We start from the raw sequence: 22,501 nt of genomic DNA, 5'->3' as shown, positions 1-22,501 counted from the left end.
CGGCGCGCGGGCGGGGGTGCGGGCGAGGGGGCGCCGGGTCGTGCCGCTTCTGCGTGGGTCCTGTCCCCGCGCCGCGCCCCTGTTGTCTGGGGCAGCCCCGCTGCCCGCCCGCACGTGTGGACGGTTGTTTGCCGCCTACTTGCCTTGCGAACTGTTTGGTCGCTAATGGTCGCTAAACGCGGGGTCTGGGGACCTACCCAGGGCCTTCCTGCCAGCTCGCACTCTCCGTCCTGGACGACCGCTCTCGGGGTCCCTGGGGGGCTTTGTGCTGTGCACTGGGCGGCTCCCCCTCGCGTCCTTGCCCCAAGCCAGCCTCAGGTCGGGGAGACCTGGGGGGGGATGTCAGGTTTAAGCGTCTCCTCCTGGCGCTCCTCGCTGATCCCTCTCGCGCTCCCTGGTCTTCTGTGAGCTGCTCTTCTTTCCGTCCTGAAGTCTGCCTGTCGGCCGTTTGAGTGCGGGTGCTGGGCCTGGCGGTGCCTCACAACCTTTGTCACTGGACCCCGGGGAGAAGGTTCCACCTCCTCTCCGANCCCCCCCCCCCCCCCCCCCCCACCAGCCTGAGCAGTCGGGAGCTACAGCACACTTGGCCATGGGCTCCATTTTGGTTTGGTTTGTGATTTGGTTGCTGAAGAATATTTGGAGAAAAAATACATTTTTTTATTTTTAAGTCTATGTTTTTGAGAGAGTGTGTGTGCACACTGTGTGTGGTGGAGGGGGGTGAGCAAGTGATGGGCAGAGAGACAGGGAGGGACAGAGAATCCAAAGTAGGCTCCATGCTGTCAGTACAGAGCCTAACACGGGGCTGGAACCCACAATCTGAGAGATCACTACTTGAGCCGAAATGGGATGCTTAACCGACTGAGCTCTCCAGGGACCCCGAGCAAAGATATATTTTAAGAGTTAATGTTTAGGTCACCTGGGTGGCTCAGTCGGTTAAGCGTCCGACTTCGGCTCAGGTCATGATCTCACGGTTCGTCGGTTCAAGCCCTGTATCAGGCTCTTTGCTGACAGCTCAGAGCCTGGAGTCTGTTTCAGATTCTGTCTCCCTCTCTCTCTGACCCTCCCCCACTCACACTGTCTCTCTCTCTCGTAAATAAATAAACATTTTTAAAAAAAGTTAATGTTACTGTTAGGATTTGGAAGTGTTTTCAAAAGAACATCAGAAGTAGAGATCAAACTTTGAGCCTAATTTCTGACATAGAAACTTGAGTTGAAAACTGCTTGTAAAAGATTGGAGACAAATGAGCCAGGAGATGGCGGGAGGGCCTGGGCTGAGCTGGCGGGCAGCGCCTCTTGGTTGTGCTTTGTCACCAGAGTCCCCACCAGCTGTCCAGCCCCATGTGCCCAACAGAGGCGGCTGCTACCACTGACCGCCTTTCCAGAGATCGCACAGCACCCAGGCCTCTGGAAAGGTGGGTGAGTAGCAGTCGTGGTCCGTGTGGAAGGCGTCACTCCAGGCCTCGGAGACCCAGACCGCTTCAAGGCCTGCTGCCAATCTCTGCGTTTCCTTACGTGCGCCAGGACTGGCAGAGGATGCAAGGGGGTGCTTAAGGGGGTGCCTATAGGCCCTGATGGGGCTTTCAGGGGTCAGAGCTCAGTCAGCTAGGCCCGTAGATGCGGGTAGGTGGGAAAGTGATCAGGCCAGAGCTCCAAAGGAGGGTGCCTGGCGTTGGTGGACAGCCAGGGTCACCTGCTGGTGCCACTGACCAGTCCCAGGATCTTGTCAGTCTGCCCTTCCTCTTCCTCCACCATCTGATGGCACAGCTTTCTGGCTGGCCTGTGGCCCCCTCAGGCCTCAGCAACGGCTGCCCTTGAGCAAGGCCTTCCTGGATGGTCCTGTCCAAAGGTAGTCTTGCTTCTGCTGTCCTTTCCTGGACGCTGCACGACTCCTGTGCACGTATGGCAGTGCCGTAGTCCACTGAGTTCGAGTTACTTGATCCCCCACGCCCCCGGGGGCTGGAAGTTCCTAAGCCTAGGCCAGGAGTCTCCTGGCTCGTAGCTTAGAGCAGGGCACGCGCGAGGAAGAGCGTGTGTGTGCACGTACACGAGCGAGGGAGAGCGTGTGTGTGCGCACGTATATACGGGTGTCTCCGAGCCCTCCCTGACTAAGGACTCTGTGATTATTTAAAGAGATGCACACACACCTGTAGACAGAAGAGCAGAAGGCGTAGCTCGCGTTTCATAAGAGTAAACGCAGCAAATAAATAGGTGACAAACACACTGTATCTCAGTCATAGTCCACGACACACGCCAAACAGGGCAGCAAGGTGAGGTGTGTGCGCGCCCACGGGCATTTGGGGTGCCTGGGCAGGCTTAACGTCCTGCCCCAGGAAGCAGCTGTGGGAGGGACGTGGGTGAGCGGCCCCGGCCGAGGGGTGGGGGACCCCAGGGAGCCTGTGCAGCAGAAGGACTGGGAAGGGTGGCCCTGAGGGGGAGATGTTGCATCGTGTTTTCGTGTGCTGTCCGGACTGGAACACGCACCTGCCACGAGGCCCAGTGAGGCGAGGACACACGCCCGCCAGCACTGAGGCCCACGTGTCCGCTGCAGACCCGTGCCTGTACATCCCCCGCTTTGCCCACCTGCTGGAGTTCGGTGAGAAGAACCACGAGGTGTCCATGACGGCCCTTAGGCTCCTGCAGAGGATGAAGAGGGACTGGATGCACACTGGCCGCCGCCCCTCGGGCCTCTGTGGAGCAGGTATGGCCGTGTCGCCGGCCACCGTGGTGGTGTCTGTCCTGACTTCTGCGGGCCAAGCACGTGGGTGGTGGGAGGGCTGTGGGTGGGCTGTCTCCACAGCTAACTTGGCCCTTGGGGACTCCCAGCCGCTCCCTGCACAGACTGTCAGTCACAGGGACAGGGCAGGGCTCGTGGAGGCCAAGGCCACGCAGCCAGCCCTGCCCCGGCCCCACTGCCTGGTCTTTACTACAGAGTGTGTCTGGGCCTCTCAGGCTGACTCCTCGGCCCCCAGAGGGTAGCTGTCTGCTTTTCCCTCTAAGCAGCAGCTGCCTGAAGGCGGCCCTGCAGCCCTCTCCTTGTTGACTCGGGGTCTGCCGTAGCCCCTGGGCCTGGACCCCCCCCAGCAGGCCCCCACACCCACCAGCTCCTCTCCCATCACCGACACCAAGGGCCTGCGTCCGCGCTCAGCTACCAGCAGGGTCGTTTCCTGTTTCAGAGCCTGATTTCCGAGTGCACGGCGCGCTCAGGGCCTGTCCTAGAATCAGCCTGGCTGTAGCGCTACGTGGGGCCACTGCCTTTTCTCCCTGATCCTGGGCTGTGTCCCCAGAATCCTCATGTGCATTGCCAACCAGTGTGCCTGTTAGACTCACCTGAGAGTCTGCTCGCTGGTTTGAGGGGTTACGTGAGGGTCTCAGGTGGATTTCAATTCTTCTTGTGCGAGAGACGGAGTGTGTGATAAGCTCTTTCTTCGTGGATAAATCACGGCGTGGTTGTGCACAAAGCAGAGGCAGCTCTCAGGCTGTGCCGGTCACGTACTGTAAGCGTTCCCCACGGCGAGGCCGGGGACGCAGCGCCTGCAGGCCCCCCAGGCAGGGCTCTCCCCGCCGCAGGTCATCGGCCCGAGTGCTGGGCTGCCACGCACCCGTCCCGATTCCTGATTCCCGTCGTGCCCCCTCCAGCACTTCTGGTTGCAGCCAGGATGCACGATTTCCGGAGAACCGTCAAAGAGGTCATCAGCGTGGTCAAGGTGTGCGAGTCCACACTGCGGAAGAGGTAGGTGGGCGCAGACACTTCAGCCGTCAGGCCCAGCCAGGCCCGCTGGTCAAAGCCGCCTCTGGGGGGCTCCTCAGGGCCGGGGGCCGCCCGCCTCCCTCCTGGGCGTCTCGGTCAGTCCTGGCGCCACACCAGCTGCATCTGCTGTGGGGCCCCTTCCAGACCGTGTTTCTCTCTAAGGTAGGTTGAGGTGGACTGTGGGAGCCCGGGTGCCTGGGCCCCCCACTCCGGGGCAGGCCTGGCTGAAACCGAGGGCCGCTGTGCCCGTGAGCTCCCGCTTTGGGGTGCGGTGTTTGTGGGGTGGCACAGCTCAGCCTCAGGTGCACGTGCGCTATGGCAGGGTCGTCATGAGCCCAAAGCCCGGTTGCTGGCAGACCTGTAACTGGGCCTGTTCTCACCACAAGTCTGGAACATTCGATGGCTAGTTTTCAACGGAGATCGTGTCCTGTGGCAGTTTTCAAAGGCAGTTAGTAAAGTATTTTACTCGTTTAATCTCTAGTTTTCTTCAAAAAAATTAAAAAAACATTTTTTTTAATGTTTGTTTTTGAGAGAGAGAGTGTGAGCAGGGGAGGGGCAGAGAGAGAGGGAGACACAGAATCTGAAGCAGGTTCAGACTCTGAGCTGTCAGCACAGAGCCCGATGTGGGGCTCGAACCCACGAACCGTGAGATCATGACCTGAGCCAAAGTTGGTCACTTAAGCTACTGAGGCTCCCAGATACTCCCTCAAAATTTTTATTGGATGTTTTGTAGGTTGGGGCGCCTGGGGAGCTCAGTTGGTTAAGTGTCTGACTCTTGATTTTTGCCATGGGATCGAGCCCCTGAGGGCAGGGTGAGGGCAGAGCCTGCTTGGGATTCTCTCTCTCCCTCCCCCCTGCTGGCCTTCCATCTCTCTCCCCACTCCCCCCCAAATAATGAAAAATTAAAAAAAGAAAAAACAAACATGTTTTGCTGACCTTGAGTCAGCAGTTAGCTAGGGCTGCCGGCTTGGCCTCCTTCCTTCTGGGCCTTCTGGGTCTCCCCGTGGGAGCGACAAGGATGCCACGGGCTTTCCTCCCAGGGTCCCGCTGTGGGCGGCGGCCAGCAGGGCCTGGTGACCAGCGAGCGCGGCGGGGTGGCGGGCGGCTGTCTCCAGGGGCCCTGTCTGCGGGCGGCTGTCTTGTCCCAGGCTGACGGAGTTCGAGGACACGCCCACCAGTCAGCTGACCGTGGATGAGTTCATGAAGATCGATCTGGAGCAGGAGTGTGACCCCCCGTCGTACACAGCCGGGCAGCGGAAGCTGCGCCTGAAGCAGGCGAGTCCCCGTGTCCGTCCGGCACTCGGGTCCTTCAAGGCGCTTCCTCGACCTCGTGTCGCGTTCTGACTTTGGATTGAGCAGCTTAGTTACAAAGGTTACGCTGGTTCTGTGTCCACGCAGCTCACAGGGAGAGGTGGACAGATGGGTGGTGGGGGCAGGGCTGGGGCCCCGAGGGCCAGCTCCCCGGGCGGAGGGCCCACGCCTTCCCAGGGTGTTCCCGTGGTGTCCTGGGCAGGCGCCGCCTTGCTCTGGGCCCCGTTGTTGACGTTTACCTGGGGGACTGGGACCCGGCCACTGCCCCAAGTGCAGCCTGCGGGGCCCCCGACGACCCTGGGGAGGCAGGTCCGGGCAGGGCCTTGGGGTCTGTGAGGCAAGGCGGGGTGTGCGCCACGTACGTCCCTCACGCCTGCCTGTCTCCGCTGAAGCTGCTGGGTGCTTGGTTTCAGCTGGAACACGTGCTGTCCAAAAGGCTGGAGGAAGTTGAAGGTGAGCAGCTGATCTTACCGCACGGACCCCTCGGCTTCCTCAGAACAGCGGGCTTTGTGCTCACGGTTCGCTTTTAATTTACCGCTTCAGGCGAGATATCCACCTACCAGGACGCAATTGAGAACGAGTTAGAGAGCAGCCGGCCGAAGGCGAAGGGGGCCCTCGCCAACCTGACTCGAGATGGTGAGTGCCGCTGTGTCCCCTGCGGCCTCGCGGGGCCGCCCCTGCCTGCTGCCGAGGGGCCCCGGCCCTGCCGTGCCGGGCACAGTGTCCAGCTGCTCTCAGGCCCCCTGTCCCCCAGGTTCCGGCCTCGGGGAGCCGCGCGCAGCACCCAGATCTCGCCCCAGCCTGTCCTGCCGCCGCCCTCCGCGGGCCTGCGCCTCCTCCGCCTCCCTGGGGCGCCCGCCTCCGCGTCGTGGCTCACGTGCACAGCTCTTTCCAACCTGGGGCACGTGCGCCTTCTTGGGTGGGTCTTCTGGTGCGCACGCGGTCTTCCTTCGTCGCCTTCCTTCCGGGCGCTGTGGGGGCCCCGGCTGTAGGTCCCTGGCTCCCGGGGCCAGGCACTCACGTTCACCGCCTGCTCCTCTTCCCCGGGGCCGCCGCCTCACCGCACCTCAGAGCCCTCTGGCCCGCCCCACGCCGCCTTTCCCTTAACCGTCCGTTGCTGCCATAGGGGTGTCCTCCCCCGTCTTCACCGCTGTTGTGCGAGGAAGACCCTGGGCTCCCGGTGCCGCGCTCTCGGTCCCCGCGTTTTCCTTGTGAGTCGTGGTGGCGGCAGCAGGCATGGCCTCCTGCAGGCCTCGGGGCGGCTCCGGGCCGCGATGCCGCCTCACCCGGTGAAGGAAATGCCCAGGCCTGGTTTTCACCGCATCTCGTCTCCGCCGCCAGCGAGGGTTCCCGGTGCTGGCGGGGCCTGTGGAGAGAGCGCGGGGCTTCCTGGGCCCTGTGAGCGTGACCTGCCCCCTGGACGGTGCCCGGTTGGGCCTCCCCGTCTGGGCCCCCGGCACCGTCCAGCAGGTGGGCAGAGCAGGGGCTCAGGACACGTTTGGTTCATTGTTTCTGTGGGATTTGCGTAGCGTCGTCTTCTGACGTCTTAGCTGGTTCCCAGGTCCCCGCACGTCCTGCGTGTGTTCTCTTGCCGCCTTCCGGTGCTGAGCAGGACCGCCTGCTTCCAGCTTCGCCCGCATCCTGACCTTCAGGGTCACTGCTTGGGGTGGCTTGTGTGCGGGGCCCGTGAGCCAGTGTGAGCGGCAGACGCCGTCCTGACGCTGGGGGCTCCGGCTGGCGCTGCTCCCTGAGGCCGAGGTTTCTGTGACAGTGCAGTCTGGTTCTGGTTGGTTTCCCTGGCTCTGTGGTTAGAGACGCCCCAGGGCTTGGGGAAGGAGGTCCATGGGCCTGGCTGGGTCATCGCACCTTTTCTGACCTTCACTCACTGCCCGGTGGCCCCTCAGGGACAGAGATGACAGATGTCAGCTGCCCCCAGCGCGACCCCCGCAGCCGCTACTTTCTGACTGGATGGTGTGTTTGGTGCCTGGCTCTGGGTGACCAGAAGGGCTGTCCTCGGGGCTGCGTGCCCACCCTGCCCTGTCCGCGTGTGCCGCTCCGCTCCCCTACCTCGGCCCTTTCCTGTGTCTTCCTCTTCTGAACGGCAGAGAATTGGACGCCACCTCGTCACCCAGCCTGAAGCTTTTTCTCCCGTAGCAGGAGCAGCTCGTGACTTATCACGTGGTATTCTCTGCGCCAGGGCCCCCTCTCCCCAGCCCGCGGGAAGGGAGTGCAGGTGGCCGGGGCCTGGTCCTCGGGCAGGGGCACGCAGATGTCAGGGCAGAGCACAGCAGATTAATCCGGAAGGGCCGTCACCCTGCACGGCGTTCCTGCTTCCAGGTCGTCATGGTTCCCCCAAGAGCGGCGTCGGTCGGAGCGTAACGTTCTCTTGGGAGTTGGTGCTCACTGCAAGCTTGAACTGTAACACTTTCCAAACCAGAGCAAGCCCCCCCCTTTTTTTTAATCTTTTAATGTTTAATTTTGAGAGAGAAAATGAGCAGGGGAGGTGCAGAGGGAGAGGGAGACGGAGCATCTAAGTGGACTCTATGCTGAGAGCCGAGAGCCCAATGTGGGGCTTGAATTCACGAACTGCAAGACTGTGAGCTGAGCCACAGCTGGACGCTTAGCCAGGTGCCCGTAGAGTAAGGTCTAACGTAAACTTTAAGTTTTGTAAGGAATTATGCACGTCGTTGGTGACTTTTAGTAGTTTTATTGAGGCATAATTGATGTACAACAAGCTGCAAATTTAGAACATGGCGTTTGGTGAGACGGACCAGCGCCCCTGGCAGCCCCCGCTCCCTGGGCCTGTGTCAGCCCCCAGACCCCAGGCCCTTGGAAGTTGGTCGTGCTTCCTGGAGTTTGTCCTCCGTGTGACTCGGAGGAGCGTCCTGACTCTGCCGCTCTGCTCTGTATGAGTGTGTGGGTTGGGGACACGGCCCCCAACCTGTGGTGCGTGGCAGGCCCGACGCACACCCAGTTGTTGGCCCGGCCCAGGCCACCGCACATGTGCAGTGTTTTCTAGGTTTGGGTTGTTGCACGCGCAGTGCTGAGAACGTTTGCACGCAGGTGACTGCGTGGACGTTTACCTCCTCTTTTCCCAGGCGAGCGCCAAGGAGCATGTGCTCCCGTCTTCGGGGGGCCGCCACGTGTGCCCCACCGGGATCGAGAGCCGCTTCCTGACGCCACTCACAGCCTGGGGGTGGCGAGGGCGCTCACAGAGGCTGCGGCCCAGTCCTGACTGGCTGCGTGTTTTCTCACTCCGACACGAGTTGTTCGCGGGATGGCCGCATTCTTGAGTTTGAGGCCATTGAAGTTACTGATGTTTTGCGGATTGCTTCCCGAGTCGCTTCCTAGATGTGACTAGGAAGTTTTGCCGAATTTAAAGCCACGGGTATTTTTCTCCATTTAAGAAAAAAAAAAACTTGTGTTTTTAGTTGTTATGTTTATCTTGAGTGAATTTGTGCACTAACGTGAGACAAAGGCCGAGGGCCGTTCTAGGCGTGTGGATGTTGGCCCAGCCCCCACCCCGTGACCCGCCGGGTCTTTGAGCCGTTCTTTAATCAGTTGGTTGCTCATGTTAACGAAGTAACTGCTGTCTGCAGCCGGACAGCGACGTTCCTCTGCACAAAGGTGGGGCGCTCTGCCTTTGCACGCGGTTCACAGGCGGCGCGTGCGGTCGTGTCCCTAGGCTCCGTGGACGACACCTCGTCCAGTGTGTTCGGTGAGGACGATGCTGAGGACGAGGAGCTGGAAGCCGCTGCCAGCCACCTGAACAAGGACTTTTACCAGGAGATCCTCGGCGGCGGCTTGTCCGGCAGCTCCGACGTGGGCGGAGACCCCGAGGGGGACGCCAGGCCCCCTGCCCTGGAGTCCCTGCTTGGCCCCCTGCCCACCGCGGCCAGCCTGGGCATCTCAGACTCCATCCGGGAGTGCATCTCCTCCCAGAGCCAGGACCCCAGTAAGTGCCCAGGGCCCATAGATTCCAGGTCCAGGTTGCCTCTCACATCTGGGGGAGGGTGCTGTGCCCGCTGTGAGAGCCATCGGCGACCCCAGCACGGGCTCGTCACCACCCCCAGATCCCTTCCCCACTGGCCTGCCGGCTCAGTACTGGCCAGACCCCTCCACGGACGCGGGCTGGGTCCCCCACCCATCCCTTCTTGTCTGACGCAGGGCACGGTCCCTACTGGTTGGGCTCCAGTGCTGGCAGTGCTGGTGGCCGAGCAAGAGCATTCCTCACCGCCACCCCCCGCCCCCGCCCCGGGAGAGGCCAGGGGTGCAGGCTCCTCTGGTTCTGCCACGTCTTACCCCCACGCCAGGCCCCCTCAGGTGCCCCCAGGCTGCAGAGTGTGGGCCCTGCCTCATCTCCGGGCACCAAGGGCAGCCATGTGTGTGCCAGGAGCCTCCGTGGGGCTGTGCTGCTCAGACGTTGATCACGTAGCCTGTAGCCAGGCTTGGTGACGGGCAGGCACGTGCCTGCTCTGATGTGACATCCAGGGCGAGAGGGGCAGTGACACAGTTTGAGCCCCACCATTAGTTAAGGACATGCAGGTTGTGCCTCGATGGCCTGTGCAAAGGCCCCGAGGCAGGAAGAGGCCGTTCCCACAGGAGCTAAGGAAGCTGGCAGCGAGGCAGAGAGTGGGGGTGTGAGCAGCGCGTCTGATGCCAGGGCCAGTCCGCGCAGGGCCTCAGCCCAGAGCAACAGTGTGGCCCACGGGGTGTGGGTGGAATCCAGAGGACTCAGCAGAAGACCATCTGGTGATCGGGGCCACAGAGAGCAGGGGCTGCCCCATTCTGTGGGCTGTGCAGACTGTGCTGTTGACCCAGCTGGGGCAGGAGGAGTGGTTGGCGGGGCTTGGAGACATCCTGAGTGTGTCACTGAGGACTCCCGGCTGCCCCTGAAGATGCTGCTGTCCCCACGAGGACTGGTGGGGCCACCCCGGCTCTGTGGTGCACACGGCACCATGGTGAGAGCTGCACGCTGCACACGGAGCAGGGCCGGCGCTGCTGGCCATGAGGGCTCCCATACACCCCTGGCCAGAGCCCTGAGTCCTGAGACAGCCCGGCGCCGTGTGCGCTCGCTCACCAGAACTCGGCCCCGAGTGACACTGGTGCTGTTTCCCTGTAGCGGACGCCTGTGGGGACGGCGAGCTGGACCTCAGTGGCATCGATGACTTGGAGATTGACAGGGTGAGTGTGAGTGCAGGCTCTGCCCCCATGGGACACGTGGGCTGTGCTGGCCACGCCACCCTGCCCTCCAGTGGGTGGGGGGGGTCCCCACATTGGGCCACCAGACACCCTGGGACCCTCGTCACTTCCCAGGAGGGCACCTTGCCCTCAGCTCAGTTCCTTCTCAGGGACCTGGGTCCCGGAAGTGCGGCCTGGCGTCTGCAGCCCCGCTGTTGGCCGTGGAGAGGGTGCAGGACGACAGGGTCCCGGGTTGGTCCCCCCAGTGAGCCTGTAGCCTCGTGGGTCAGATCCAGCCCCGACCGGTGTATACGAGCAGGAAGGGTGTTTGTGGCTGAGACCTGAGTGTGGTGCCGTGTTCTGCCCAGTACATCCTGAATGAGGCGGAAGCCCGCGTGAAGGCCGAGCTGTGGATGCGGGAGAACGCGGAGTACCTGCGGGAGCAGAGGGGTAAGCGCCCGCCCGCCTGCCCGGGAGCCGGGACCACGGGGCCCCTGCTGATCCTGCCATTTGGGGACTTTTCAGAGAAAGAAGCAAGAATAGCAAAGGAAAAGGAGCTCGGCATCTACAAGGAGCACAAGGTAGGGGTGTCCGGTGCACAGGCCGGCCTTGCCCCCCCAAGTCACTCCAGGGCTCCCAGGGGGCGGCACTGACCTGTGGCCCTGGCTGCCCAGTCCTGACTGTGCTGGCCTCCCCTCGGACGGACAGATGTGCCCTTTGGCTTTGGGGAAGATCCTAGGCCGGCTGAGTCGGGACCTTGTGACCTCTGGTGACACCAGAGGCCCCATGTCTGTGACCTGGGAGAACCTGCTTGTCATGCTGCCCTTCCTGTTGGCGGTCACAGTGACGTGGCTTGCTGCTCCTGTGGCTGGGTGGGGAGCACCTTTCTGGGGCAGGGAGTGAAGGAGGCCGGGGGGGCCCCTGAAGCCTGGGCTCAGGGTTTGGGGCCCCAGCAGCGTGGTGGGGAGAGGCTGGCAGGAGGCACAGGTGGGCCCCTGTACGTGGTCCAGCACCCAGGACGAGGTCTGTCCCTGCTGGGGGATGCCTCGAGCTCAGGGATACCATGCTCGGCCCCGTTCAGGTGTGGGGGCGGTGCTGGTGGGCCACTTGCCCCGAGGTCTGCCCCCAGCTGATGGTGAGCTGCCTGTCTGAGAGCGGGAGGGAGCCAGGGCCCTGCACGCCTCAGCTCCCGTGGGCTGGGGTCCTCAGGGGACTGTTTGCTGAGCCCCCCCACCTGCCGGTGTCCCGCCAGCCATGCCCCCACATCCCATGTAGCACCTCGCAGGTTCCTGGGCATCAGGGTCCCCAGGGGTGGTGACTCTCCTGTTTCCATTGAGCCCAAGAAGTCCTGTAAGCGCCGGGAGCCGATCCAGGCCAGCACAGCGGGGGAGGCCATCGAAAAGATGCTGGAACAGAAGAAAATCTCCAGCAAGATCAACTACAGCGTGCTCCGGGACCTCAACAGCAAGGGCGCGGGCGGTCTGCCCGAGGGGGACGCGCGGCCCGAGGAGCGGACCAGCGCCCGGAAGCTGTCTCGGAGGAAAACGCCTGCCAGGAGGCACCGGGCCGACCCCGTGACCAGCGTGGGGAAGAGGTGCTGTGCCCGGCGAGCTGGGTGTTGGTCCTGAGCAGGGGGAGGCCTGGGCGGGCATTTGGCACTTGAATGCTGGGGGCAAACGTCTGCCCCACGTGGCAGCCGCCGCCCTGTGTGTTCATGTTTGCACGCAGGGCCGGGGCGACGAGGGGCCGCAGCCCTGGAAAGGGGCTTGTGGCCTCAGGGTGCTTTCTGTCCAAGGAGCAGGTGAGCCAGCCTGTCCTCCCAGGAGGGGCCCTCTGCACCCCCCGCCCCAGCCGCAGGCCTCTCTCTGCGGAGAGGGCAGGACCCGGAGCAGAGAGCATGCCCGCTGAGGGGGTGAGCAGGGTCAGCCTGTGGGGGTGGGGTGGCCACACTCCCCCACCCCGCCCCCTACATCCATCCCTCCCCTTTCTGTTACTACCAGACGTTAACTCTAATTCATCAGAGAAGTAATAACATTTTGATTGCCTTTTTGTCTCAAGTGGGAGGAAATGTTTTTCAAAATTTCTGTGATACTTTTTTTTTTAAGCTTTGTTTATTTAAGAAACATCTGCACGGGCATGGAGCTTGAACTCATGGCCCGGAGAGCAAGAGTCGTGCGTTCCAGCGACTAAGCCAGCCAGCCAGCCTGGAGATGAGTTTGTTTGTTTGTTTGTTTGTTTATTTTTACTATTTTATTTATTTTTTAATGTTTTATTTATTTCTGAGAGAGAGAGAGAGAAAGAGAGGGACAACGTGAGCAGGGGAGGGGCAGAGAGAGAGGGAGACACAGAATCTGAAACAGGCTCCAGGCTCTGAGCTGGCAGTCAGCACAGAGCCCGACGCGGGCTTGAACCCATGAACCATGAGATCATGACCTGAGCTGAAATCAAGAATCAGATGCTTTACTTCCTGAGCTCCCCAAGTGCCTGTGACACTTTCTATAAGTTGGTGTTTCCGCTCCCTGGTCCCCAAGTGCCTGGCACAGCCTGCCACAGACCAGCACCCCTGTGACCCCTTCCGGTCATGGTGTAGGGCCTGGGGAGGCGCCCCCAGCCTGTCTCCTGCCTGCTCGGTGGACCCCCAGACTGGAAGAGGCAGCCAGGGGACGTGAGCCCTGAGGAGCTTTGCAGCCCTCCTCGCAGGGCCCCCCTGTCCGGCTGCTCAGGACACCCTGTGCTGAGAGCCCGAGGTGCCCTGCCTGCGGTGCCCAGGGGCTGCTTTGCCTCTGGCCGCCAGTGGACAGCGTGCGGGCGAGCCCATCTCCTGGGCCAGCTGTGCCCCGTCGGCCCTGGCGCGTCTGGTCCGGGCTATGAGAGGGCGGGCAGGCTGGGGCTGTGGGCCGAGGGGAGCAGCGTGCGTCCCAGGTACTCACGGGCCTCCTCCAGGCCGCTTGGCCCAGACCCCCGCCTCCCCGCTGGCCGTCCCACACACCACTGACCACCATGACCCTTCTCCAGCCAGGTGGGTGGACAGGGCCAGCCTCCCAGTGGGGAGGGAGAGCCCACCTCAGTGGGACTCGCTTACCCTGAACGGGGCCCGTGGACTCTGCTGGCACGGCCACACGCCCGTCTCCCACCTGGAGGCTGCCGGCCTGAGACCGCGCCTATGGAAGCGTCCCATGAGCGCTCCCGGGGCCTGTCCACCTGTCAGCTGCCTGAGCACCCGCTCCCGGCACCCCGAGGTTCGTTGGTGCGCCACAGTGGTGGGGTGCCGCTTGGTCACGTGAGCCCCTTCTGAATGCTACCCCCACCGGCCCTGGGGCAGGGTCCCTGAGCGTGGATGGCTTCCGTGGCCAGGCTGTGGGAGGGGAACCTGCCTGTTCTCATTTGGGGCCCCACTGTCACCCTGGATGGGTCAGCGTCGTGCGGGGAGTCTTGGCGTTCCTCTCCTTCCTCTGTTCATCGCGAGTGATGGTGTGGCAGGTGCCCCGGCTTCCATGTTTGGAGGATCTGCAGGGGGGGCAGTGTAGGCCACCCCACTCCAGCCCCCCCACCCCAGCCATCCAGCCGTAGGAAGGAACAGGGCTGTGGCCGCCTCATAGGAGGCACCTTCCGCAGTGGCCGCAGTCTGGTCCAGAGCCATGGCCCACAGAGCCCCCAGGGCAGCCGCACTTGGGGTCTGTGTTCACCAGACGCTGGGTGGACAAGCAGCAGCTGGCCCGGGGCTGCCTTCTGTCGGCCTGCGTGGTGTTCTGGCTCAGGTTGGCGTTTGCTACCAACGTGACAGAGAAGCTTTCGTAGAAGAACCCTGATTTCCAGCCTGTGCCGAGGGCTGCGTTCCCACCCCAGCACGTCAGCTTTGCTCCCCGTGGTACACTGCTCACCCACGTCAGCGCCTGGCCTGTGGGGACGGGGACTCGGGGACACATGCTGTCCCTCTCAAGTCTGGATCACGCGTACGTGTGACCTGCTCAGACCACCGGCTGGAGCCGCTTGTTCACGTAGGAGAAGCCCCAGCAGCGCAGTACGGGGCGGACGTGAACGGCAGCAGAGGCAGCAGCAGACTTGCTGACCGCCAGCAAAGGCAGAAGGAGGGGCCGGGGGGCAGAGGGAACGGGGCAGCCTTCGAGCTTGAGGCCTGCGGGGCCCGCTGGGAAGAGTGACATCAGAGTGAGCCCGGGGCAGGGGCCAGGGCCGCGGGGCTGGGCACTGAGAGCGCGCTGTGCTCTCTCGGAGGAGTGGCCGATGCTGCTGTCAGAGACCGCGCATCTTGGCGGGGCGCCCTGCCCCCGACCAGCGGCCCTGCCTGGGCTGAGGCCCCCGCGCTCTGCTTCCCTCTAGGTTGAGGCCCATGGTGTCTGCACAGCCAGCCAAGAAGGCGGCGGTCGGAGAGGTACGTGGTGCGGCCGGGGCCTCGGTGCTGCGGCCGTGCGCGGCTGAGAAGCCAGGCTGCCGACTCAGGCACCGGGAGGCCCGTGGGTGGCGGCAGGGGTGTCTGAAGAGCGGGCCGGCCGTGCGGGGGCCACGCTGCCAGGCTGTGTCGTCGGACAGCGTGCCCGCAGGGCGAGGCTTTCTGGGCAGTGCTGTGTGTGCGGGCTGAAGGTGGGGGCGAGGGGCCACGTGGGAGATCGGGGCTCTGGGTGTCCTCGCTGGCCGCTCTGGAAGCTTGGGAGGGGTCCTTGCCGGGAGCCCCCGGGGCAGGCAGCTTCTGGAGCCTGTGCCCCTCGCCCACAGACCGTGCCCCCGAGCCCGCCCGCCCTGGGAGCTGAGCCCACCAGGCCCACGGCGGTGCTGGTGGAGAGCGGGCCCGTGTCGTACCACCCCGAGGACGAGCCCGACGAGGACGAGCCCGACGAGGACGACGGGGAGCCCTGCGTCAGCGCCCTGCAGATGCTGGGCAGCAGCGGTGAGGGGCAGGGCGGGGCTGCCGCGCACAGAAGGGCACGAGCTGTGCTCCTTACCGCCCTCAACTCGGGCCTGTCAGCTGCAGAATGTGGTTTTCGTGTTTGTTTTATTTTTGAGAGAGAGAACCAGGGAGGGAGAGAGTCACAAGCAGGCTCCACAGGGCAGGCCCTGATGGGGCCTGGAACCCACAAACCACGAGGTTGTGACCTGAGCCAAAGTTGGGCTCTCAGCCACTGAGCCGCCCAGGTGCCACAGGCCGGCCAGCTTCAGTCTCCGTCTTTCTCTGCGGAAGGAGGTCGGCTCTGTCCGTCCCGAGAACACCGAGCCTGGCGCTCGCCGACAGGCCCTGCCCACGTGAAGGCCGTGGGCCCTGGGTTGCAGGGAGCCGCCCGGCTGGCAGGAGCAGGGCCCCCCCACGGCCCCCCTCGTACGGCGCTCTGCCAGGCACCAGGGCGGCCACGGTTCCCCTCTGCTCCACAGATTACGGCTGTGACGGTGAGGAGGACGATGGGTACTGAGCCGTGGCCCTGCCGCCAGTGGCGTGTGGCGGTGGGGGCCTCGGGTGGGCCCTCGCCGTGGCCACTCAGCACCCCCGTAGCACTCGCTGCCGCGACCTCATCTGGAGCGTCGTCGGAGTGTTTCTGCCCAGCAGGGGACCGGACCGCTGTCTGAGCATCTGGGCCAACGTGTCTTGTCCCGTGGAAGGAAACTGAGGCACGAGGAGGCCCGCTTGGCGGAGCGAGTGGAGGGTTGCGTGGGCTCTGCCCCTTGTGGAGCCGGGTGCCGTGGCCCCGCCTCCCCGGAGCTGAGAAGCAGGGCGCGGCTCCACCCCTGCGGGGCCAGGGCCGCTCTGTGCCTGCAGCCGCGCCTTCAGCCAGACCCTGGGCCCTGGCCCGCCCCTGGCCCCCCGCCGGCCGCAAACTGAGTCGGCCACACGGCTCAGCGGACAGCACGATCGGCCCCATGTCCCCGGGGTGCACAGCTGCCCTGGGTGGTGCCCCCACACCCTCTGCTGCTGCCTGGAGCTGAAGCCACCCCTTGTCTGACCTGGGATCTGGCTCCGTATCCACAGGGGGGCGGCAGGCAGGGGGGCGGCAGGCCCGGCCGCCCTGCCCCGGATGCTCCTGCTGCCCTCGGCTTCCCCCGAGGGCCAGGCCTCATCACTTGAAGGCCCAACAACCACTTTCAGGGCCTCAGTTTGGGTGTTGCTGCTCTGGACGTGGCCGTGGAGGCAGGGCAGATACTTCTGCCGCTCGAGGCCCTAGACCTGGCCACCGTGCCCCCTACAGCGGCAGAGGGGGCCCCACTGCCTTCCCAGGGCCCCGCCCTCCATCTCCAGGGCTGGGCCAGGCCCCCCCACCGATGCAGCGGTCTGCAGCAGGGAGGACGTTGAGGTCTTGGACCCGGCAGCCAGCCTGGACCCCGGGGCTCCTCAGAAGCTGGAGAGGAGAGTGGGTTTAGTGAAACAGAAAGATCCGTTACTTGAGCAGAAACCCACAGAGGCTGCGGCCTGTGCTTCCACATCTGGGCCCGTGGCCTGCCCCGGGGGAGCGAGGCCATGGCAGGGCCACCCGCCAGTGGGCGTGGGAGGAGTGTGCAGCGGGCAGGCTGGGCTCGGGCGACAGGGTTCAGGCTCATGAGCAGTCTCCTTGTGCGCAGCCATATGGAGTCCCCGAGTCTGTCCCTGTCACGGGCCATCCTGGCCATGGCCCCTGAGGGCCCGCAGGGCAGGGAGGCCCTGGCCACAGTGGCTCTTAGAGCGGCCCCAAGCGCTGGCTTCCTGGTGGGGACGGGTGGGGGATTCACTGCATCATTTGGGGAGCAGAGGGCGGTCTGGGCCTAGCCAGGGATGACCGGCTCTGGGGACTTCCAGGTGGAGGTGTGGCAGTGGCTGTGGAGGTGACTGAGTGGCCCTCTGGGAGATGGGGCCGCCTCCACTGAGCTCTGGCGGGACACGTCCCCTGGAAGGCTGGACAGAGGAGGTTTCCGCGGGGGGCGGGGCGTGCTGTGCCCCAGGTGGGGATGGGGTTTTTGTGGGCGTGTGCGGAGGGCGTGGGGGCTCTGAGGGAGGAGACAGGCACTCAGGGCGGCCGGCAGGGCAGGTGGAGGTGAGTGGACGTTGGCTCCCCATCCACCTCGGGACAGAAGGGAGAACCACGCTGAGAGGAAGCGCCTGTGCGGAGCTGCTGTCCCTGTCCCCGGAGACGGTGTGAGGACAGTGAGGCCCTGGCCGTGACCTGGGGCCTGGTAGCCAGCAGCGTGTGGTCATCACTGCCACCACAGTGGGCTTGCGGGGGACACGGAGGTCTATGCGCCCCTCCGCCCTACCTCTGGGCACCCTGAGAACAACCTGCTCCGTCGTCTGCTGGGACAGGGCGCCAGCACCACCTCCCCCCTCCCCCATCCCTACGTGTCCCTGTTAGCTGGGCGGCAGGGATCTGCACCCAGAAAGCTTGGGGAGGCCTGGGTGCCCGGGCCAGGGAGCGGCAGGGCCCTCACTCCTGCGTCGGAGGGTCAGGGTCACTGAGGTGCTGAGGGTCAGTGGGCGGTCAGACCCAGGCTGGGGTCAAGCCCCAAGGGGCTGTGTCTGGCAGTGGGCCTTCCTGGGGTGCTCTCCCCCCCACCACGTGCAGGTGCTCCCCTCACGGTGTGCAGGTGCTGGTGACTCGCTGGGTCGCTGCTGAGTCCCCGCGCTGCGGACAGGTGGGTGCCGGTTTCACCCTCATCTCAGCTGAGGCCAGAGGGGTTCAGGAGCCTGTGTCACCTCCCAGGCGACAGCCACCCCCTCCCGCGTGCTGGGGCCTGGCCACACCCACTCTAGGGTGGCTGCCCACGGGGCCCGGCCAGCGACTGCAGCCGTGCTGAGACGAGCAGGGGGATCCCCACTAGCTGTCTGTCGGGTGCTGGGGGACGCTGTGAGCACGTATGCACCCATGGGCACGCACACAGGTCCTGGGCAGCCCCCCAGCGTGTGCCTGTCCCTGGGCCTGCATAGCTGGGGCCGGAGGCCTGCTGCTGGGGCCAGGGGCGTCCTGGGGGACGGGAGGCAGCAAGCTGGCGCGTCCGGCAGGCTCCAGTGGGAACAGTGTGCCCGTTCGTCCCCAGCCCCCCAAGTCCAACTCCCCTTACCCAGCACGCCTTCCCCCCCGGTGCCCAGCAGTGCAGCCCGGCGGGTGAGAGCCAGTGCCGGCCTGGACAGGGCACCGCACACTAGCAGGTGTGCAGGACACGCCTGTCCCCGCCTGGGCGTGCACACGCACCGCACCGCGGGGGGCCGGGCCGGGGCAGGCGGGCGCCCCGTGCTGGCCGTGGTCGGGAGGCTGCTGCTCTCGCTGGTGCTCCTCACAGGGCACCTGCAACGGGGCCTGCCCTGTACCCAGTCCCACAGCGGGGATTGGGGCAGCCAAGACCTAGGGCATGTCTGTGGTACCTGCTTGTTCCCCGCCCACCCTATGCTGCGTGACCTGGCACCCGTCCATCCCTGAGCTGGAGTCAAAACTACAGGGCACCTTCCAGATGGCTGCAGGGAGACGGGCGGCCACAGCATGGGGGAGAGGTCTGGGACTCCCCTCCCCACCCAGGGCTCTCAGGCAGGGTGGCCCCTCAGGGCTGCCGGGCGGGATCCTCCACAGACCATTCCCAGGCATCCGGGGCAGATGGCAGGAGCCCCGAGGGCAGAGAGGGGCAGGCAGGAGGAAGGTTGGCGCGATGGGAGGGCCCTCTGTCCCCAGGGCATGACGTCTATGCAGTCCCTCCAAGAGGCTGTGCTCCGCCCCAGCCTCCCACCCCCCTGCTGGCCACTGTCATCCGTGACTTCGTGGTGACGGCAGCCTGCGTATCAGGCCTCATGTGCCCACACAGCCCCCCTCCCAGCTGCTCCCGCCAGGCGCCCTCCTGCAGCCCCAGGTGCTCCCTGGACTGGTCAGGCCCCTGGGTGGGCAGCAGTGCTGCTGGCCTGAGGGTAGTGTGGGTCTCGAGGAGGGGCTGGGCGGCCCCCAGGGGTTCCTGCTGGGGGCCGTCCACCCTCCCGGGACCAGGCCTGGGTGGCAGCGACAGCTCTGCCCTCCTCCCCCAGCATCCTGTCCGCCTCTGGGCGGCTGCAGCACGAGCGGGGCCGGGGCCGGGGCCGCGCGTCCCGGTGGGGCGAACTCAGGGACCTGGGCTGCAGGCCACACGCAGCCTCCAGGGCATGAGGCCCCGCAGGCTGACCACGCCACTGCCCTCAACCCAGCCCTGCCCCCTGGCTGCTCGCTCCCGGCAGGCGCCCAGGCCAGCCCTTGCCTGGCTTCGCAAGCAGGTTCAACTGAGGCGCCCCCCCCCCCAGCCCGGGAATGCTACCGTCCCCAAATAATAAAGACTAGGAGCCCCGAGGTGGCAGAGTGACTGTGCTCTTTATCTAATGTGTCAAGGTCTCTAACACATCGTTGAAGGGCTGGCCTGGCTGAGCCCCCACCCCGCACACACGCCGTAGACTTGCCATCTTCCGTACGCTGGCCCTGTCCCCTTCTTGGGTCTGAGGGCCCCCTCGCCCAGCAAGGTGGCAAAGACAGGCGTGAAGAGGAGGCGTCAGAGCCCTGGAGGCCCAGCAGGAGCCAAGGAATCTGTGGGGCCTCCCGGACACTCCTCGGCGCCCCAGGCCCCTCCGCGTGCGGCCACCTGGCCCCGCAGACCCCCCAGACACTGCACCCCTAGCTTTCTGTGGCCCTAGGGAGCCCGATTGTGGTCCCCTTCCCCCCACTGGGCTGGTCCCAATTCCTGCGGCCACACTCCTGGAGAACGGGGTGTCCCAGTCCCAGCTGGGCTTGGGGAGGACTTGCCCAGCAGGAGACAGGACCCTCTGCCTGTCCCCTGCCCTGCAAGAGGACTGACGGCCCTTCTTGTGTCCCCCAGTCCCAGCACCACATGCTTGCCGACACCCAGGTGCCAAGCTGCCACTTGAGCAGGACACTCAGCACCCTGTGCATGCGCCCTGGTCCCTTAGGGGATGCCAGAAGGGCCCCTGAGTCCGAGCTTCAGGCTTCACGTGGGGGCCATGCTGTGTGTGGCCAGCAGCTTCCCTGACCGGTCAGCGCCTCTCTGTGCCTACGTGCCTATAGGGTTGGCTGGTCTCTGGGGAGGCCTGGGCCCCAGCCAGGCTGGCAAAGGGTAGTGGCCAAGGGACTGGCTCCAAAGTCGCAGGCCCTTCAAAGGGACGTGGGCGGTGGCAAAGTGGAGACTCTTTATGGCTTTCCGGCCGGCAGAGGAACCTGGCTCAGGAAGCCATTGTCTCCATACAATGGGCCCGGCTGGGACCTGTGAGCACAGGGGCCCCAGATTGGTGGGACCTGACCTTGACCCTGATCAACCACCGATAGTCCCCAGCACCTTCTCACGGCCACCGCACCGCAGCTTGCCCTGGCCAGGAAGGTGGACAGCTGCGCCCAAGGGCTAGAGCACCAGGGAGGGGCAGGTGGGGAGCAATCCCGGAGGGCTGTGGTAGGGGTGCCCTGCAGCCCAGGCCGGCTCACAGGTGGGCAGGAAGGGGCTGATCAGCAGGGTCAGGAAGGGTAGGTCACCTTCCATCACTGGAACAAATTGCTGAGGCCACAGAGACGCCACCAGCAAGCACCCAGGAGCCCAGAGCTGGGCGGAAGCAGCGCCTCTGTGCCAGGATCAGCACCTGCACCTGCACCTGCACAGCCTCACCTGGGCCCCACGTGGGCACGTGGGCATCATACACTCAAGCGCACACACAGACCGTGTGCTTGTCAGGTCAGTGATGGGGAAACGGAGATGTCCGTTCACATCTCTGCCCATCGCCCTCAGATCTCCCTGAGGCCTCCCCACAAAAGCCCCTGCCAGGATGAGCGTTTCATCCGGCTGCACACGCAGGACTCTGTAGAATGCGTGTCTCCCCTCCATTGGTTCACTGATGAATTCACTCAGCAAGCGTTGGCAAAGCCTCACAGCAAAGGTTTAGTCTGAGGCTGGTGGTGGGGACACGGCCGGGAGGGAGCGGCCTCTGTGCTATGGGGAAATCCAGCAGGCAGGGGTGGGAGGCGGAGCAGATCAGGTGTGCAGCCCACTGGGACACAGAGAGGTGGGGCGCTGGGGGGACGGGACGCCCAGGCAGGGTCTGAGCAGGTGCGGCTCGTGGGGGTGGACAGCCGCAGGTTTGCGGGTCTGTAGAAGGTGCAGGGTGGCCGGGAGGAGTGTAGGATGACCGGGAGGCCACAGAAAAGAGGTGGAAACCTGGGTCCACTGGCCTCTGGGTGGCATTCCAGGACCCTCAGTGCAACCCCAGACGGGGAATGGGAAAACTGGGGAGAGGTCCGCGCGAGCACAGCAGGCCCCCAGCTGCGCGAGAGCACCCCTTCCCTTCTCTGCGGGCTCTGCGAGTGCTTGGGGGCCGCCGGGTCCCAGCCGGCAGGCGGCGCTGCAGGACGGTCAGGCGTGCTTGCGCGTGCAGGAAGGGAGCCCTCTTGCGGGTCTGGGTGGGTCAGTGCCCTCGGGAGCCTTGCTCCTGGCAGGCACTGCTCCTTTGGGAAGGAGTCCCCCCAGGTGGCTTGCTCCTTTGCCATTTACATCTGCACCGGGTGGCCTGATGCAGGCATAGGTGCCCTTCTTGACCACCTGCCGGGCCCTCTCCCCTCAACCCTCAGCTTCACTTCCCGTCTCACCTGCACAGCGTCCCCAGGACCCCTGGGTGAGGGGCGGGTTCTGCGGTGGACAGCAGACCCCAGGTTCCCGTGGAGGGTCCAGATTTCATGGAAACGTCTAAGCTCCGTGCAGTGGTGACATCCTTCAGGAGGCCCTGGGGTGAGAGGGGTGTAGGGGTTAGTCAGGAAGACTTTCTGGAGGAGGAAGGGTCCACATTGGGACTCCAAGGAAAAGAAGCTGGTCAGGCCACAGTGGGACACAGAAGAGGCAGGTGGGCCACCGACCTGGTGACAGAGGGCATGGGAGAGGAGGGGACATCTGGTCAAAGCCTCTGGGGGTGGGAGACATCAGGATGGGGTGTCGTGTTTCTTGCAGAGGCGCGAGGAGGGGAGTCCCAAGTCCGTGGGTGGGGAGCAAGTGTGTGTCCAAAGAGATGGGCAGAGGGGGAGGTGTGTGCTTGACCCTGGCGGACCCTGAACTCTGGCTGCTCACCTGCTGGCTTTGGGCATTTGGGATTGCGAGGAGGGCAGACAGCCCTGGTGGCTGGGGTTGGGGCGGGAGGGACCTGCAAGTCTTTCCTGAGGGCAGAGCTGGACCCTAAAATACAGGGAAGGTGGTGGGTCGATGTGACGGAAGGTCAGGGCTGGGGCAGGCCTGGGATCCTGGAAACGGGGTTCAGAGTGGCCTTACCAGCCAGGTGCAGGCTTGGGTGAGAGTTGG

General features: G+C 64.5%; 1 protein-coding gene across 5 annotated transcripts in view; it reads left to right on the top strand.

Annotated features, from left to right (window-relative positions):
• BRF1 (BRF1 general transcription factor IIIB subunit) overlaps positions 1-17,157 on the top strand; it is a 52,878-nt gene extending 35,721 nt beyond the window's left edge. For 2 of the 5 annotated variants that reach the window (XM_077756754.1, XM_077756753.1), the window contains exons 9-20: positions 2,549-2,698; positions 3,568-3,730; positions 4,897-5,023; positions 5,473-5,512; positions 5,603-5,695; positions 8,745-9,014; positions 10,182-10,243; positions 10,609-10,690; positions 10,766-10,821; positions 11,578-11,834; positions 14,579-14,630; positions 14,972-17,157. In XM_077756754.1, coding sequence (XP_077612880.1) covers positions 2,549-2,698; positions 3,568-3,730; positions 4,897-5,023; positions 5,473-5,512; positions 5,603-5,695; positions 8,745-9,014; positions 10,182-10,243; positions 10,609-10,690; positions 10,766-10,821; positions 11,578-11,834; positions 14,579-14,630; positions 14,972-15,379 — 1,760 coding nt within the window. In that variant the 3' untranslated portion in view covers positions 15,380-17,157. The remainder of the gene's footprint in view (positions 1-2,548; positions 2,699-3,567; positions 3,731-4,896; positions 5,024-5,472; positions 5,513-5,602; positions 5,696-8,744; positions 9,015-10,181; positions 10,244-10,608; positions 10,691-10,765; positions 10,822-11,577; positions 11,835-14,578; positions 14,631-14,971) is intronic. The other 3 variants (XM_077756756.1, XM_077756757.1, XM_077756755.1) reach the window with 3 other exon arrangements.
• Positions 17,158-22,501: the final 5,344 nt, after the last annotated feature.

Source organism: Crocuta crocuta, unplaced genomic scaffold, assembly GCF_008692635.1.
Source record: "Crocuta crocuta isolate KB4526 unplaced genomic scaffold, BGI_CrCroc_1.0 scaffold729, whole genome shotgun sequence".
In the NCBI taxonomy this organism is placed as follows: Eukaryota; Metazoa; Chordata; class Mammalia; order Carnivora; family Hyaenidae; genus Crocuta; species Crocuta crocuta.
This window is presented reverse-complemented; position numbering and strand designations above follow the sequence as displayed.